The sequence below is a fragment of the Danio rerio genome, chromosome 22 (assembly GCF_052040795.2).
Source record: "Danio rerio strain M-AB ecotype USA chromosome 22, GRCz13ab, whole genome shotgun sequence".
NCBI classification, from domain to species: Eukaryota; Metazoa; Chordata; class Actinopteri; order Cypriniformes; family Danionidae; genus Danio; species Danio rerio.
This window is the reverse complement of record NC_141042.1, coordinates 23,084,975-23,101,831: the sequence shown is the minus strand read 5'-3', so window position 1 is coordinate 23,101,831 and position 16,857 is coordinate 23,084,975. Positions and strand designations below refer to the sequence as shown.

General features: G+C 35.0%; 3 protein-coding genes across 23 annotated transcripts in view; all 3 read right to left on the bottom strand.

The window, feature by feature from the left end:
- The window catches only part of LOC101884238 (adhesion G protein-coupled receptor D2), a 139,230-nt gene extending 138,159 nt beyond the window's left edge, over positions 1-1,071 (bottom strand). For 7 of the 8 annotated variants that reach the window (XM_087304307.1, XM_087304309.1, XM_087304310.1 and 4 more), the window contains exon 1: positions 75-209. The gene's annotated coding sequence lies outside the window, so the exon portion shown is untranslated. Of the gene's footprint in view, positions 1-74 lie in introns of all 8 variants that reach the window. The other variant, XM_087304313.1, reaches the window with a different exon arrangement.
- A 1,476-nt stretch (positions 1,072-2,547) lies between these two features.
- Positions 2,548-8,980, bottom strand: LOC147831574 (uncharacterized). 12 transcript variants are annotated; one of them, XM_087304326.2, is made up of 11 exons: positions 8,910-8,980; positions 8,408-8,498; positions 7,694-7,743; positions 6,987-7,093; positions 6,620-6,750; positions 6,447-6,490; positions 6,227-6,317; positions 6,000-6,147; positions 4,673-4,744; positions 4,088-4,175; positions 2,548-2,746 (listed from the first exon to the last, which is right to left on the bottom strand). In XM_087304326.2, exons 3-7 carry the CDS (start codon positions 7,707-7,709, stop codon positions 6,313-6,315), a joined length of 303 nt encoding a protein of 100 aa, XP_087160452.1. In that variant the 5' UTR covers positions 7,710-7,743; positions 8,408-8,498; positions 8,910-8,980; the 3' UTR covers positions 2,548-2,746; positions 4,088-4,175; positions 4,673-4,744; positions 6,000-6,147; positions 6,227-6,312. The 12 variants fall into 12 exon arrangements, with proteins under 12 accessions (XP_087160452.1, XP_087160454.1, XP_087160451.1 ...); XM_087304328.2 differs by lacking the exon at positions 6,227-6,317 and having other exon boundaries at positions 6,000-6,130; positions 6,987-7,284; XM_087304325.2 differs by lacking the exon at positions 6,227-6,317 and having other exon boundaries at positions 6,000-6,130.
- A 1,917-nt stretch (positions 8,981-10,897) lies between these two features.
- The window catches only part of kif14 (kinesin family member 14), a 36,191-nt gene continuing 30,231 nt past the window's right edge, over positions 10,898-16,857 (bottom strand). For 2 of the 3 annotated variants that reach the window (XM_087302960.1, XM_087302962.1), the window contains 3 exons: positions 12,678-12,743; positions 11,698-11,839; positions 10,900-11,605 (listed from right to left, as the gene is read on the bottom strand). In XM_087302960.1, the coding sequence (XP_087159086.1) occupies positions 11,295-11,605; positions 11,698-11,839; positions 12,678-12,743 (519 nt within the window). In that variant the 3' untranslated portion in view covers positions 10,900-11,294. Of the gene's footprint in view, positions 11,606-11,697; positions 11,840-12,677; positions 12,744-16,857 lie in introns of all 3 variants that reach the window. The other variant, NM_001044976.2, reaches the window with a different exon arrangement.

Genomic DNA, 16,857 nt, shown 5'->3' with positions numbered 1-16,857 from the left:
ACGTGGTGCAAAAACATCAAATAAAGATGAATAAGCATCTTAAAGCTTTAAATAAGAATAAAATCGTCCATTACCTGATATGACGTAAAGCTTAAGTCGTATGTCATAAACGCAATGTTTTAACTCGAAAAGAAAAGTTTAATAACAAATGGTTTAACGTTACAGGCGCTTTCGGTTGAATGCGAGAAACTCCTGTGTGAGATCATTAGAACGAGCGCGCGCCCCCGCTCTGAGGAGACTGCAGTTCCCGCCACTCCCCCATGATACAAATAACTTTTGCTTTTCTGTTCCTGAGACATAAACATGCTAATAACTACATTTTGCTATCAAGTTATATACCAGAAACCATTATATTTGAACTCTACAAACATTTAGGTTTGTTGTGTGAGGACATAAATCGATTTGCCCCTCATTTGCCAATATAGCACAGAAATAAAAATAAAGACGTGTTAACACGTTTTCCAAATAAGTTTTAAGATAAAGAAATACTAATTAAATGTCAGTCATTTTAAATAAAGCCATTTGTTGCCGCTTCGAGTAAAATACAACATTATTACCTTATTTGAAATGGAAAAAAATCCTGTTACTTTATAACGAGCAAATATTCACATTTCTGCTGCAACCAAAAAAAAAATAGTAATAATCTAAATAAATAAAGTGTTGGGTTAAGTAACTTTTAAATTTAAATCTATGTTTATCAATATCAGTTTTATTTAGCACTATTAAACACAACCAAAGTTTGACCAATATGCTGTATAATATCACAAAAAGGATATAAAATTATAGCTAAAACAAACAATTCTCATTGATAAAATGCCAAGTCAATAAGGCAAGTTTTCAACCTAGTTTAAAAACAGACAGAGATGTTATAGATCTGATACAGAGGGGCAGAGCATTGCAAAATGTAGGCGCTGCTGCGAAATCATGGTCACCCCTGCATCTCAGCCTCAGCTTAGGGATTTCAAGTTAAAACCCAGACAGCACACATACGTTGGGCCGACGTCGTGCCGATTTTCAAAATTCCATCGGTGCGATGTCGCTCAGGGAGCGTTTGCTAATTGGCAAAATGTCGCCGCGACGTCGGCAAATGATCGGACACGCTGTCCGGCCGACGTTAGGACGACGCAACCGGAAATACCGGCCGCTCCGCGGAGGCGCTGTTCTCAGGCGTTTTGCTCATACTTATGGACCTCTAGCTGCAGCAGCTGCTTATTTATAATAAACACGACACATCACTCTCAATAACAGTTGAAGATTTATTAATATTTTCACAAACATACAAATAGATTAACATACTTTTATACACATAACCATGTTTTACCACGTTTAAAATAAAACCAACAAGTTGTACTATAACCATGGCTGAACTACTGTGCAATAAAGATTTTAAATACAAAGTCCATTGCAGCATTTACATTAAGACCATAGGAATATTTACAAGTACTTCAAAACATGTACACTAAGGGTGACTATAGTTTACTATAGTAAAAACACAAATAACTTGTGTAAGCACATGTTATAATGCTTATAATTTCTTAAATAGTGTTGAAGAAAATGCATGTTTCCAAGACTATAATCTTAAAATACAAGATAATTCCAGTCATGTGTTCAGTATCCAAAAGACTTTCTTCAGGGAGTTACAATAATAAAAGAGTACACAAACACAAAATAAATACCAAGCAAACAATATTTACAGTAGTAAATAAAATCATACAAATAAAAATAATTGTCTGATAAAATCTTATTAAAGTCTGTAGTCAGACATTTTTTTTATAAATGGCATTCAACAATTTGCAATCTCCTCTGAACTAATAACACATCAATAATATAAAATAACAATACTTTCTCAGAGATAACCAGTTTTTTTAAGCAAACTCTAATGCACGACACAAAACAGATTTTGTCATTATATATATATATATATATATATATATATATATATATATATATATATATATATATATATATATAATCTTTTAATTTCTGTTTAACGGAAATATTTTTTAACACATTTTTGATCACAATAGTTTTAATAACTCATTTCTAATAACTGAGTAAATAATATTTGACTAGATATTCTTCAAGACACATCTATACAGCTTAAAGTGACATTTAAAGGCTTAACTAGGTTAATTAGCTTAACTAGGCTGGTTAGGGTAATTAGGCAAGTTATTGTATAACGATGGTTTGTTCTATAGACAGTCGAAAAAAATTGCTTAAAGGGGCTAATAATATTGACCTTAAAATGTTTTTTAAAAAATTCAAAACTGTTTTTATTCTAGCCGAAATAAAAGAAATAAGACTTTTCCCAGAAGAAAACATAACATTTTCTTGCTCTGACCTATATATATATATATATATATATATATATATATATATATATATATATATATATATGTTTTTTTTTTTTTTAATTTTTTTTAATTAATTTATTTATTTATATATATATATATATATATATATATATATATATATATATATATATATATATATATATATATATATATATATATTTAAAACTGGTTGTAAATTGTGTACAATGTTCCTAAGAAATAACCTGTCATTTAGTTTTGTTTTATCTTGTGGAATGTTGCTGACACATAAAAGGGGATATATAGGTGGAATAAAAAGTGTGTCGTCATCCTCTAAATTGTTCTTGTATGTTGTCTTCATCTTTAGTCTTCACAAGTGAGGCTGGCCCAAACCGGGACTGCAGTAGCCAAATCTAGTCCTTGTAGTGGGAACCCTTAAATAAAGCAAGAAACCAAAAGGAGAAAGATTAGCATTGCAGCAGTTCATATTACCACAAATATATATTATTTGTTTCATGACATATAACTGGAGTATGCGTTATGCAAGTGCCTAGCTAAAATAATTAATTTAATTTAATCTTAAAGAGTGTGTCTGAGCACAAATTTTCAGAAAAGCCATTTGAAAGTTAAATTCCTTGTGAAATCATAATGAATGTTTTTTTTTTGTTTTTAGAATCATTGTGTTAGTATAAATGTGTATCTAAATATATGTCTAATCTTCAGATACCACATTACATGCAAATTAAACTAAGTTTCGTCAACTAAAATGTCACACTGTACACCACATTTAATATATCATAGCTAGGGCCAGGAGGAATCTGCGGATGTTTTTTGCTATTTCTGCTGAAAATTTTGGTGGAAGTCTGTGGATTTCTGCGGAATTATTTTGGGAGTATCATAACTAAAACCTTAATATATGAAATATAAAAATACTATATTTTAAGTTTTCTTTAATGTTTAAAATGCAAATCCAATTAGATTCACTTTATTTGGTAAATAAAGCAAGTTTTTCATATAACATATCTATTAAGACAGAAAATATTACTGTACAAACCTCATTGTACATAAATCAGACGAACATTTTCACATTAGTCAATAATATTACTGAAATTAATTAAAAAACTGAATAAATATAGATTTACACACATTTACTCAAGTAAATAAACAGAAATAATGAACAAACATCTGAACAAACATCTGCGGAGTTCTGCGAAAAATCTGGGTCGGCCTAATCATAGCTTTATTTCTGCTACAACAACAATTATATGTAGGCTATAGAGGAGGATATATAAAGAAATTATATATTCAACTCTCTAATTAAATGCACCTGATGCAGCTAATCGAGTCTTTTAGGCTTATTTGAAAACTTAAATGACGTGTTGGACCACAGTTGGACAACGCTCAGTGAGAATACTTTTTTGCACAAATTCTTTTTGTTTTAAAGAAACATGTCTGATTGTTAGCAATCATCAAAGAGCAAACTTTTTTGTTTTTCAAATAAATACTATGCTCTTAAAAATAAACTTTTCATACATCAAGAATACTATTTAAAATGTTTTATATTTAAAAAAAACAGCTAGAGGACAGAATCAGTACATTGGAATACTATTTTTTCAGAAGGATCATGTGACACTATTAATTATATACATTGTATTAAATTCACAGTATTACTGCTTGACTGTATTAAATAAATAAAGCTGACACTATCAGAAGAGAATTTACCATACCAACCTAAAAGCTATGAAACAGTAGTGTATGTTTAAGATGTTACTTACTAGTCCTGTTGTACTTTGGAGAGGTTGTCTGACAGGAGGATCCCTTCAACTCAGCAGAATTCTCAGCAGACCATCAGCGTACACCAATCTAAGAATAAAATAAGCAATTTGTTAAAAACCAAAAATATATGTATTTTATATTTCCAGGTTTATAGGAAAGAAGAAAGCTAAAGCAGATTTAAAATGTAGAAAAAAAAACCTATTGACAATTTAATGTCACAACATACCCCAATCTAAGCAGCACGCTCAAATGATTAATTTACATAAACGACAACTGCTTCTCATTATACCAATTTTAACTGTTATGGATTCATTCATTCATTTTCTTTTGGGCTTAGTCCCTTTATTAATCTGGGGTCGCCACAGCGGAATGAAAGGCCAACTTATCCAGCAAATGTTTTACGCAGCGGATGCCCTTCCAGCTGCAACCAATACACACTCATTCACACACACTTATACACTATGGTCAATTTTTGCATACCCAATTCACCCATGTCTTTGGACTTGGGAAAACCGGAGCACCCGGAGGAAACCCATGCCAACACAGGGAGAGCATGCAAACTTTACACAGAAACACCAACTGACCCAGCCAAAGCTTGAAGCAGCGACCTTCTTGCTGTGAGGCAAACGTGCTACCCTCTGCGCCACCGTGCTGCCCTGTTAAGGAATCAGATTAATATAAATGAATTGACATGTTTATTTAGTGTCTGACACATTAAATATTGCATTTTTAAATATTGTTTCATTTTAAGATTTATTTCAGAATTAACTATAGAACCGGATATATCGTCACATTTTCATGCACAGCAGCATTTCCAAGAACATAGAAAAACAGAATATAGGCCAACTGAAAAAAAATTTAAATAAATAAACTCTGACTGAATGCTTTAAGTAACTGGCTAGGAATGGGCAGGTATAAGATTCTGAGGGTATAATCTTGGATAAAAATATCACAGTTTCACAGTATTGTGATTACTGCTCTGAAATGTGTTTTTTTTATCTCTGTGTAAAAAACATCTACTTTTCCCCCATTGAACACAATATGTTTTATTTTAAGAAACATTTAAAATATTTTGTAACAGTAAACATGCCAGGCTAAATAATAATTTAATAAAATAGTACTATCTTCATTAGACTCAAAAACACTGATTTCTTGTGAAGGCATAATAAGCTATTTGTTTTTCAGATGTTTGCTGAATCGTGAGCTGACCAGTAGCTTTTGATGTGGAGGGTCTTTTGCTGCTGTAAATAATGTTGGACTATTTTTTTAAGTCTTTGATAACGCGCTAAAAACCATATACAATGCATCCGGAAAGTATTGATAGCGCTTCACTTTTTCCACATTTTTAATGTTTCAGTCTTATTTCAAAATGGATTAAATTCATTAATTTCCTCAAAATTCTACACACAATCCCCATAATGTGTGTTGACCCGATTTTAGTTAATCATTTACAAGTCAATATTGCCTATATGGATTGTGATTTTAACATGTAAAATTGCATTGTTAAATGCAATGCCATCAAACATTTTAGACGCACCAGTGCAAAAAGCTAGTCTAGAGCACTTGGAATGCTGGTGTAGTTCTAGTTAAATTCAGTTCAGTTAAAGCTGTATATGCAACAGGTCTCAAGTATAGGATTTAGTATTTAACTAATCTTAACAACTAAACATTTACGAGTCTGTATTAGCCAGCTCATGTACTACAATGTAACAGATGCTATATATTGCCACCTTGATACTTAAGCTTTCTTTAAAATATTTTGTGTTCAACCGATTAATTAATTCTTTCATTTAATTTTTTCAGTGTAATAGTATAGCTTACACTGGTGTATTTGTATGGACCCCCCAAAATAGCGGAGGCCACTTTCTGGCCACCCAAGTATAAACTTCTAGCCTAGCCACTGTGAACTACCTGTCTGTCCTGCTCCAGAACTCTTTGTCGGCTGCTTGTATGTCTGGATACAGCTGCACAAGTCTTTTAACACTGACAAATACAGCCTCTGCACATCCTCACAACCAGGAGAACAGAATGATCAGGAGGACCTGAAAAATATAACCAACTGAAATCAGTTGAAATGTATTTTGTCTTGTGATGATGACACAAAAATAAATTATTTTTCACAAAGGATGTGCTGTTACCTATGAAACGGTCTATAATGAAGTATCTTTTGATCCTGTTTCCTTGATGTCATTCAGTCAGAGATGGTTTGGACATTTGATTGTATCTAAACTGTAATGAATTTAAGTTACAAAAACATTGATAGCAGGACCATTGATCTTGTAACTTATACAAATTGTTAAGTATTGAACAAGTCTGCAACCAAACTAGTCAAGTTAATAATACTAATCTCAACTCAACTATGATTAGTTGTCTTGTTTCTGCTGCCCAGACGGTCAAACCTGCTTATAAAAAAAGGAAAAAGTATGGTATTTTTACAACAATGAAACTGCAAACAACTTAACTATAAGGGGGTAAGCAGTGAGCATCTTTTATTATAAGCAATTTACTGAATACTTTGTCACTGGTATTACCTAAAAACCAAACGTCCCAAGTTTGGCTCATAGCTGTCCACACATCTGCCCAGTAGCTTGTGGTAATACTGAAGACACTGATCAGCTGGTCCAACTGAGTTTGGAGTTGAACTGCAATCAGGCATCCAATACTGCAAAGAAAGAGAAACTCACTTTGGGTTAACAAATAATGTAATCCCACACATTTCAAGTAATTGTGCAGTTAATTCTCTTAAAATGAATGAATGAATTCTCTTATTGAATTTTCTGAGAGCTTATGAATATATTTTGTCTTCCCAAAATAGCATGTACTGAAACACAAAATTATATAAATATAATTTAATAAGAGCGTGACGTGGTGGCACAATAGGTAGTGCTGTCGCCTTACAGCAAGGATGCTGACTCGAGCCGCAGCTGGATCAGCAGGCATTTCTGTGTGTAGTTTGCAAATTCTCTCTGCGTTTGGTGGGTTTTCTCTGGGTGCTCCGGTTTTGCCTACAAGTCCGAAGACATGGGGTACAGGTGAATTGGGTAGGCTAAATTGTCTGTAGTGTATGAGTGAGAACAAGCGTATATGGTTGTTTCCCAGTGATGGCTTGCAGCTGGAAGGGCATCCACTGCGTAAAACATATGCTGGATAAGTTGACAGTTCATTCCGCTGTGGTTACCCCAGATTAATAAAGGGACTAAGCAGAAAAGAAAATGAATGAATGTATGAATGAATGAATGAATGAATGAATGAATTTAATAAGAGTTAAACTGATCTGTTAACATGTCTGTCATGAGCTGATCTACCTGTTGTCAAACTGATGAAAATGTTTTCTCAATTTACTTTAACATTTTTGTGTTTGTTTATGTTTTTATAACTTGCAGCCATTGTTAAATTTAAAAGTATTTTAAACATGCATGGACATCTAAATGCATATAGGGCACATATCTCAAAACATTTTGAAATATTTCCAGATAAATCAATTTTGAATTAAAATGTATATTAATCTCCAGACTTGCATCTCCCTGATCTTTTTAAAAGAACGGCCCCTCGTTTGCTCATCACTGTTTGACAAGTGTCTGGCAGTCAGTCAAAAATATACTTACATATAAAGATGTTCATCAGCAACACGGCACTTAGGTTAAACTTAGACCTCCTTTTCAGTTGATGTGGAAAACAAAAGCAAAAGAAAGAAAAAACAAAACGACTGAATACAAGTTGCATATCATGCCTGTACAAATCAAAAATTATTCATTTAGGGCTTAAATTGACTTAAGGATGAGTTAAGGTGTAAGGGATGGGTGAACAGTGTAAATATACATGTAATTCATAGCTATGATGTAAAGCTAAATTTTCAGCATCATTACTCAAGTCTTCAGTGTCACTTGATCTTTCAGAAATCTTTTTTTAAGATGTTGATTTAGTGCTTGAGGTTGAACTAATATAATGGTGATTATCAAATGGTGCTGATTTGCTGCTCAAGAAACATTTCGGATTGCTATCAATGCTAAAAACAGATGTGATGACAAATAATTTAGTGTAAACTTTTTTCTAAGATTTAATAAATCAATTAATCATAAAAAATTAAACAAAATGAAAATCACAAATATTACTTCATTAGCAGCAAATCTGCATATTTACTAAGTTCTGAAGAATCATGTGATGTGAAATTTAATACCACTAACATGTTTCAATGTCAAAACTATCTTAAAATAACTGCAATAAAGACAAGTAACAGATGCATAATATATAGACATGTAACATGTGCATTATGATGTGCAATGGAAATTCATATGAATTAATCCTCTGCTTAAAGTTACCTGTCTTTTCTGCATCTCTGTGATCAGCTCCCTTCAGAAATTTAGGAATCTTGTGTTATATTTTCTGTAGCAGGGGGTTATTCTCTCACTCCTGAAACCACAGAACACTTTTTTACTTAACATTTGTTTAAGATACCATGAAATATCAAAACACGATTGAACTTTTGATTCACGTTCCTTTACAGTAACGTAACAATGCGTATTTTAGACTACATATTAAGTGCATTCAATAAAACATTGACAAAACCTTTCATCTACACATAAAGAATAAATAAAAGCCAAAACTTTAACAAACAAGTTTAACAAGAGCTAACATTAAGTAAGTTAACGTAATATTACCCCGACGCTAACGTTACCAGTGCTAATATGCTAACGGACTTTTACGAAGACTTACCACTCTTATATAACATAATATTCAACTGAATATTCATCAATTGCCAATAATAAAAGTGTGAGGAACAGTTTTATGTAGTATTTGCTTTGTTTTAGGGACTAAACTTACCTGAAAACTGTCAAAACGGCAGCTTGAGAGAAGTCGTGTTGTGTCTTTCAGGTGGTGTCGTGTCGTGTTGTAGCTTCGTTTCCCATAGCAACATCCCCTCCGCTCCAGTGTTGGAATGAGACGCGCGCGCGCACATCAAAGTCATGCAGTATTACATTTATAAACATGATCACTCCATAGACTATTTAAATAATAACCTTGTATTTTATATATTGAATTAAAAATGTATTTAGTAGTTTTATATACGCTATTATCTTTAAGACGAGCTTTATAGCCTACTAAACTGTTACAAAACAAACACTTAGGCCTATTTGTGCATCAGATTCACTGTCAAAAATAAATAACCAATAAATATAAATGCAAGTATATATAAAACAAAGATGTCACTCTGTAAAAAGGTGTTTATTTTAATTAAACAGCCGAACATGCAGAACATTTTTACACTGGGAAAAATGTATTAGAAAAAGCCACAATAAAAAAAGCAAACAGCAGTTAACACCAGAAAAAAAACAACGTTTTCATTATTTAAGCATAACAACAAAACTTTTTATATTTTAATTAATTGAAATCATGTATTGTAGGCATTTTGGTCAGTTTTACTGTATTATTGTAGGCTATTTAAAGCTGGACCGACCGACGCAGTAGACATGATGCATGTCGCGTTTGTCTAATTTATTATGCACGCAAAAACTTACTTGTAAACCAAATATGTTGCCGGATTCCTTCATGGGCATGAGAGATAAAGTGCTTATGAAGTGCTTCGTCGGCCTCTGGTCGTTAACCGATGCAGAGCCGACGTTTGTTGAGCTGGAACAATAGAACACACGACCGAACGATCATGCGTATGTTTGGCCGACCATATACCGATGTTAGAATTAAAGGGGCCGACGTGTTGACCTTCGGCCGACGTCGGCCCAACGTATGTGTGCTGTCTGGGAATAGTTGGGTTAAAAATACCCCAAGATATAACCCAATTATAGGTTATTATAGCACCTTCTATGGGTTTTTTTTAACCCAATGCATTTTGGTATTTTCATTAAATGTTATTTTTTTCATTCTGGTATTACTATTGCTACCATTACTAACTAGGGCTATATTAACGTCATAATTATGGCTTTGTAAATAAATAACATAATTTAAAAAATATTGAAAATGCTTTATTTCCGTTACATTTTAAGTTCCAGACACTTTGTTAAACTCAAAAATCACAAGCAATGAAAAAACAGAACAAAGTACAGACAGCAACTGCAAGCAGAAAATCATGTGCTGATGGAGCAGAATATAGAGTTCTGTGTGCTGTAGAGACTGTCCAGCAGCTGCAGCAGGCTTCACTCAGTGTCCACTAAGTACAAATACATTTAAACCACATTCAAAAGCTTCTAATAAAAAAAACTGTAGATGATTTAATATAGATTGGCTATGAATTGCACAGTTGTATCATCAATAATAAGAGTGCTGGTGAAACAGATATATATTTAAAAAAAAAAACACTACACGACACGGAGAGATAATTTGCTAAAAAAAAATAACTTATTGCGTTAAGAGCTTAAATAAACTTTAAAATGCAAAAACAACATAACGTATGCATATTAATACAGCTGTTCTGTATCAGTTAAATCTGTTTAACCCAACTGGTTGAGTAACTAAATTAATAACTAAATAAAGGTTAAAAAATAACACAACAAAGCACCAAATATTTAACCCAATTTGTTATTAATAAATACCCCAATAAAGGTTAAAAAATAACCCAACAAAGCAGCAAATATTTTTAATTCATCCATTGGGTTAAATAAATTACTCAACGTTTTTAGAATGTAATCTCTGGTTTGACCAGGCTGATGATCAGTCAACAGGTCTGACAGATAAGAAGCCAAGCCTTATAGTGATTTAAGAACCAACCATATTTACAATCTTAAGTCGCTTAAGAAACCTCTAGTTACTTTAAGGATGGTAAAGAAATGTAGTAAGTTTAATCAAGACACCAGACCTCGTTCCAAGTGAGTGTTTATTACTGAAAGTATAAATTATTATCAAACAATTACATGATCCAGAGTACATGTTGCTACAAATGCTAAAACTCACATCTCCATGTGTAGAAAAACAGCTGTGACAAAGCCTGTGCAAAAGTTTCAAGTGCAAAATATATCCAGAAAGTGAAGTGTTTTCTCATTTAGCTTTTATAATGCTTTGATAATGCTTGATAATACAAAATACACAGAAACCTCTTTTCATAAGCTGTACCATTAAGCCCTTCATTAAAATCCATCAAAGAAATCAGACAAAATTTGTAGGCAAACAATGGTAGACCAGTATGAGTGCAGTAAACAACAGAATATACATAACAATTTTGCAGTTATGCCAAAAATCATTATATACTTAACTAAATCACACCCATCGGGCGTCTCTGGAGCATGTGCTAATGCCTGAGGAAAGAGAATACACAACTTTAGGGACGGTTCGATTTCTGCTGCTGTAACCTGATTGAACAAAGTGTCTGTCTGTGGTCGGCTTCTGAATTTCATCGGTGCTGTTAGAAAACACTGCTAGCAAAGCCTGGAGCGCTGATTGAACGTCATCCTGAAGCTGAAGACCATCTGAATGTCCTGTTATTTCATGAGGAAGGCTGCTGATGATTTTATCAATAGTCTGGGATGAAGACTGTATCGCTTCACTAAGGGAAGTGTCGCTTCTCCTACCTGTAATGTACATCAATAAAGTGAACTAATGTCATATTTGCTGTAACTGTGAAGGGTTTGGTGTATGAATACGGCAATGTAAAATACTTTACCCTTCAGAAACCGTGACAGAGACGAATGCAGATCTTTGATAGCCTGGTTCAGCTTGAGGAGTTTGGTAGTGGTGCTTTGAATGTCATACAAGTTTGAGCTTTCATAATCTACACAATGATTCTCAGAGGAGTCTGAGCTCTTCTGTGAAAGAGAAGATGTAGAACATCTCTTAGAGGGAAAGTTCACAACACAAAAACCATACTAAAACAGTTAAACAATAAATAAATAAATAAATAAACTGACACTCACAGACATATTTACATACGTAAATAAAAGCATACACACTTTAAACTAAAAAAAAAAAAACACCTACCACTTCTACAGGCAAGAGATTATAATACCAAACTAAATAATAATCAATAACACACCAAACTTCACCCAACCAAAAAAGCTGCCCCTAAGCTTAACAAATATAAATAAGTAAAAAATATATATATAATAATAATAAGCACACAACTTTAACTCCCCAATCTCCAATAAAAAACACAAAAATCCCTCCAAATCAAACAACCTCTAAAATAACAAATAAAACGAAAACAAAAAAAAAACAAAACTACATCAAACCTACAAATATTATATATTATAATTGTAATTTAGCATATCATATGTAAAAACAACATAAACAAACTCCCCAATATATATGGGTTTCTTATTTGCTTTTGCCCAAACAGTTTAGGACTGTAGGTTTGAAAAAATGAGCGATTATGTGGGACACATTCATTTCTCCTTATCCCAGCATCCCATTCTCTAGCAGAACAATAACGGTGAGCCTGTAGTTTGTGTATTGAAGATAACAGTTACAGCCACATTAAGGTGACAGACGACACTCCACTCAATCTATTTATTTTCTAAACAACGAAACGACCCAAGACATGCGATAAGAGCGCTTTGGTTTGACGTTTTACAAGCGGCATCCCACTCGGTCATTAATCCAAACGTGTTAACCTCAATGACAACAACAGCTGTTTGTGAGACGCACCGACAAACAGCAGCGAAGGTAGTTCTGGAGAGAGCGGGCCACATCCATCCATTTAGAGATCTGCAGCTGTAAAACAAAAACATGACAACTTATACAACTATGCTGAAGTGTACATCAATATCAATTAAAATAAAGATAAATCCACTGCTAAAGTAGTTCTAGACAGGTCTTGACCAAATTACAGTTCTATATCACTACACAGAATGACTTGAATGATAATTCATTCAAACAGAATGATAATTTCACAACCTACAATTGTCGAAAATCAAATCAAATAAATCTAAAGGCACCCATGGTATTGGTAAAATAGTTGACTCCAGCACATTGAATTATTGTAAAATAATGCAAACACATGCTGTAGTATACTGTTGCATCACCACCTTAAATTACAGGGTGAGAATCCAACTGTTCTTTTCATTACAAAAAAAGTCTACATTTTTTTGTTTGTTTACCACAAGAAAATAAAACTATGTACAGTTAAAAGCAAAATTATTAGCCTTTGAATTTGTTTTAAAAAATAAAAATCACAAGAGAGCTTATAATTTAACCACAGTAAATGAACTACAGTACATCCAGAAAGTATCCATAGCCCATAATGACAAAGTGAAAAAAAGATTTTTTTTTAAATTGTTGCAAATTTATAAAAAATAAAATACCTAAAAACTCACATGTACGGAGATATTCACATTCTTTGCTCACTACTTTGTTGATGCACCATTGGCAGCAATTACAGCCAAGTCTTTTTGAATATCTTGCCACAAGCTTGGCACACCTGTCTTTAGAAATTTCCCTTTCCTCTTTGCAGTACCTCCCAAGCTCTATCAGGTTGGATGTGAAGCGACGGTGTACAGCCATTTTCAGAACTCTCCAAAGATGTTCAATAAGATCTAGGTCTGGGCTCTGACTGGGCCACTTAAGGACATTCACAGAGTTGTTGTGAAGCCACTCGATTGATATTTTGGTGGTGTTTTGGGTCATTGTCCAGTTGGAAGATGAACCGTCGGCCCAATCTGAGGTCAAGAGCACTCTGAAGCAGGTTATCATTGAAGATGTCTCTACATTGCTGCATTCATCTTTCCCTTTATCCTGACTAGTCTTCCAGATCCTGCTGCTGAAAAACATCCCCACAACGTAATACTGCCACCATCATGCTTCACTGTAGAGATGGTATTAGCCTGGTGATGAGCGGTGCCTGGTTTTCTCCAAACCTAACACTTGGCATTCACTCCAAAAAGTTCAACTTTAATCTCATCAGACCAGAGAATTTAGTTTCTTAAGATCTGAGAGTCCTTCAGATGCCTTTTGGCAAATTCCAGGTAGAGAGTGGCTTCTTTCTGGCCACTCTACCATACAGGCCTGATTGATGGATTGCAGCAGAGATTGTTTTTCTTCTGTAAGTAAGGTTCTCCTCTCTCTACAGAAGAACACTGGAGCTCAGACAAAGTGACCATCATGTTATTGATCACCTCCCTGACTAAGGCCTTTCTCCTCCAATCACTCAGCTTAGATAGCCGGCCAGCTCTAGGAAGAGTCCTGGTGGTTCCAAACATCTTCCACTTACGGATGATGATGGCCACTGGGCTCAATGGAACTTTCAGAACAGCAGAAAGTTTTCTATAACTTTCCCAGCCTTGTGCATCCAGACAATCCTGTCTCGGAGGTCTACAGACAATTCCTTTGTCTTCATGCTTGGTTTGTGCTTTGACATGCACTGTCAACCCTTGGACCTTATTTAGACAGGTGTATGCCTTTTCAATTCATGTTCAATCAACTGAATTTACCACAGGTGAACTCTAATAAAGCTGCTGAAACAAACATCTCAAGAATGATAAGTGGAAACAGAATGTACCTGAGCTCAATTTAGAGCTTCATGGCAAAGGCTGTGATTACTGATGTACATGTGATTTTCCATGTTTTTTATTTTTAATAAATTTGCAACAATTTCAAAAAATCTTTTTCCACATTGTCATTATGGGGTATTGTGTGTAAAATTTTGAGGACATAAATTAATTTAATCCATTTTGAAATAAGGCTGTAACATAAAAAAAAATGTGGAAAAAGTGAAGTGCTATGAATACTTTGCAGATGCACGGTATATTTGAACATTGTAATTTCTTTCAGTTCACAATAGTAGTTACAACCCTGTGCAGTAGTTCACATTCATTAACAACCCGGGTTTGCAGAACACAAGCCGCAAGGCGACAGGTGATGCTGCAGTGTATATTATGAATAAATGTATAAGATTGTTTTACCTTGAATGGACGACAAAGGCTACTTTACATTTACATTTAGCAGACGCTTTTATCCAAAGCGACTTACAAATGAGGACAAGGAAGCAATTTAAACAACTAAGAGCAACAATGAATAAGTGCTATAGGCAAGTTTCAGGTCTGTAAAGTCTAAGAAGGGAAGTATTAGTATTTTTTTTTTTTTTTTGGTACAGTTAGTGTGATATTCAGAGAGGCAATTGCAGATTAGGAAGTGAAGTGGAGACTAAATAGTTGAGTTTTTAGTCGTTTCTTGAAAATAGCGAGTGACTCTGCTGTTCTTATGCAGTTAGGGAGTTCATTCCACCAACTGGGCAGATTGAGCATGAGCGTTCGCGAAAGTGATTTCTTCCCTCTTTGGGATGGAACCACGGGGCAACGTTCATTCACAGAACGCAAGTTTCTAGAGGGCACATAGATCTGCAGAAGTGAGAGCAGATAAGAAGGAGCAAGGCCAGAAGTCACTTTGTAGGCAAACATCAGAGCTTTGAATTTGATGTGAGCAGCAACTGGCAGCCAGTGCAAACGGACTAGCAGCGGAGTGACATGTGCTCGTTTAGGTTCATTAAAGACCACTCGTGCTGCTGCGTTCTGGAGCAGTTGAAGAGGCTTGACACAGTTAGCTGGAAGCCCAGCTAGTAGAGAGTTGCAGTAATCCAGTTTGGAGAGAACAAGAGCTTGAACAAGGAGTTGAGCTGCATGTTCAGATAAGAAGGGTCGGATCTTTCTGATGTTATAGAGTGCGAATCTGCACGATCGAGCAGTTCTAAAAATGTGGTCAGAGAAGTTTAGTTGCTCATCAATCGTTACTCCAAGGCTTTTCACCATTTTGGATGTAGTAATGGTTGCCCCATCCATCTGGATTGAAAAGTTATGGTGTAGAGTCGAGTTGGCAGAAACTACAAGCATTTCCGTTTTTGCGAGGTTAAGCTGAAGATGATGATCTTTCATCCAGTGTGAAATATCCAACAGGCAGGCTGAGATGCGAGCTGGAACCGAGGGATCATCAGGATGAAAAGAGAGGTATAGCTGGGTATCATCAGCATAGCAGTGGTAGGAGAATCCATGTCTCTGGATGACTGGTCCTAGAGATGATGTGTAGATGGAGAAGAGGAGTGGCCCAAGAACAGAGCCTTGAGGTACCCCAGTGTTTAGATGCTGTAGGTTGGACATCCAAGACACCCTGAATGACCTGTCAGAGAGGCAAGATCTGAACCATTGTATAACAGTGCCCGCAACGCCCAGTGACTCGAGCGTAGATAGCAGGATCTGGTGGTTGACAGTGTCAAAAGCAGCTGACAAGTCCAGCAAAATGAGGACTGATGATTTAGAGTCTGCTTTAGCCAGTCTGAGATCCTCCACAACCGAGAGCAGGGCAGTCTCAGTTGAGTGGCCTTTCTTAAAGCCGAATTGCTTGTTGTACATGAGATTGTTTTGAGTAAGAAAGTCCAGGACTTGATTGAACACTACTTTCTCCAGAATCTTGGCCATGAATGGAAGCAGGGATACTGGTCTGTAGTTTTCAAGTAGCGTATGGTCCAGGTTGGGTTTCTTTAGCAGTGGGGTTATCCTAGCCTGCTTAAATGAAGTGGGGAATAAACCAGAGTCAAGAGATGTGTTGATTATGTGAGTCAGTGTTGGTATGACTGCAGGAGAGATGGCTTGCAAGAGATGAGAGGGAATGGGATCGAGTGGACAGGTGGTTGCATGGCTAGATAGCACGAGTTTGGACACCTCAGAGTCAGAGAGCTGAGAAAAAGAGGTGAGTGTGTGTGGTGTTGGTGGTGTATCTTGCGTGTTTGTTGTAGGTGGAGCAAATTGAGCACTGATTTTTGCAGTTTTGGTGCAAAAGAATGTAGCAAAGTCATCAGTAGTAAGTGTGGAGGATGCGGGTGGAGGAGGAGGATAGAGGA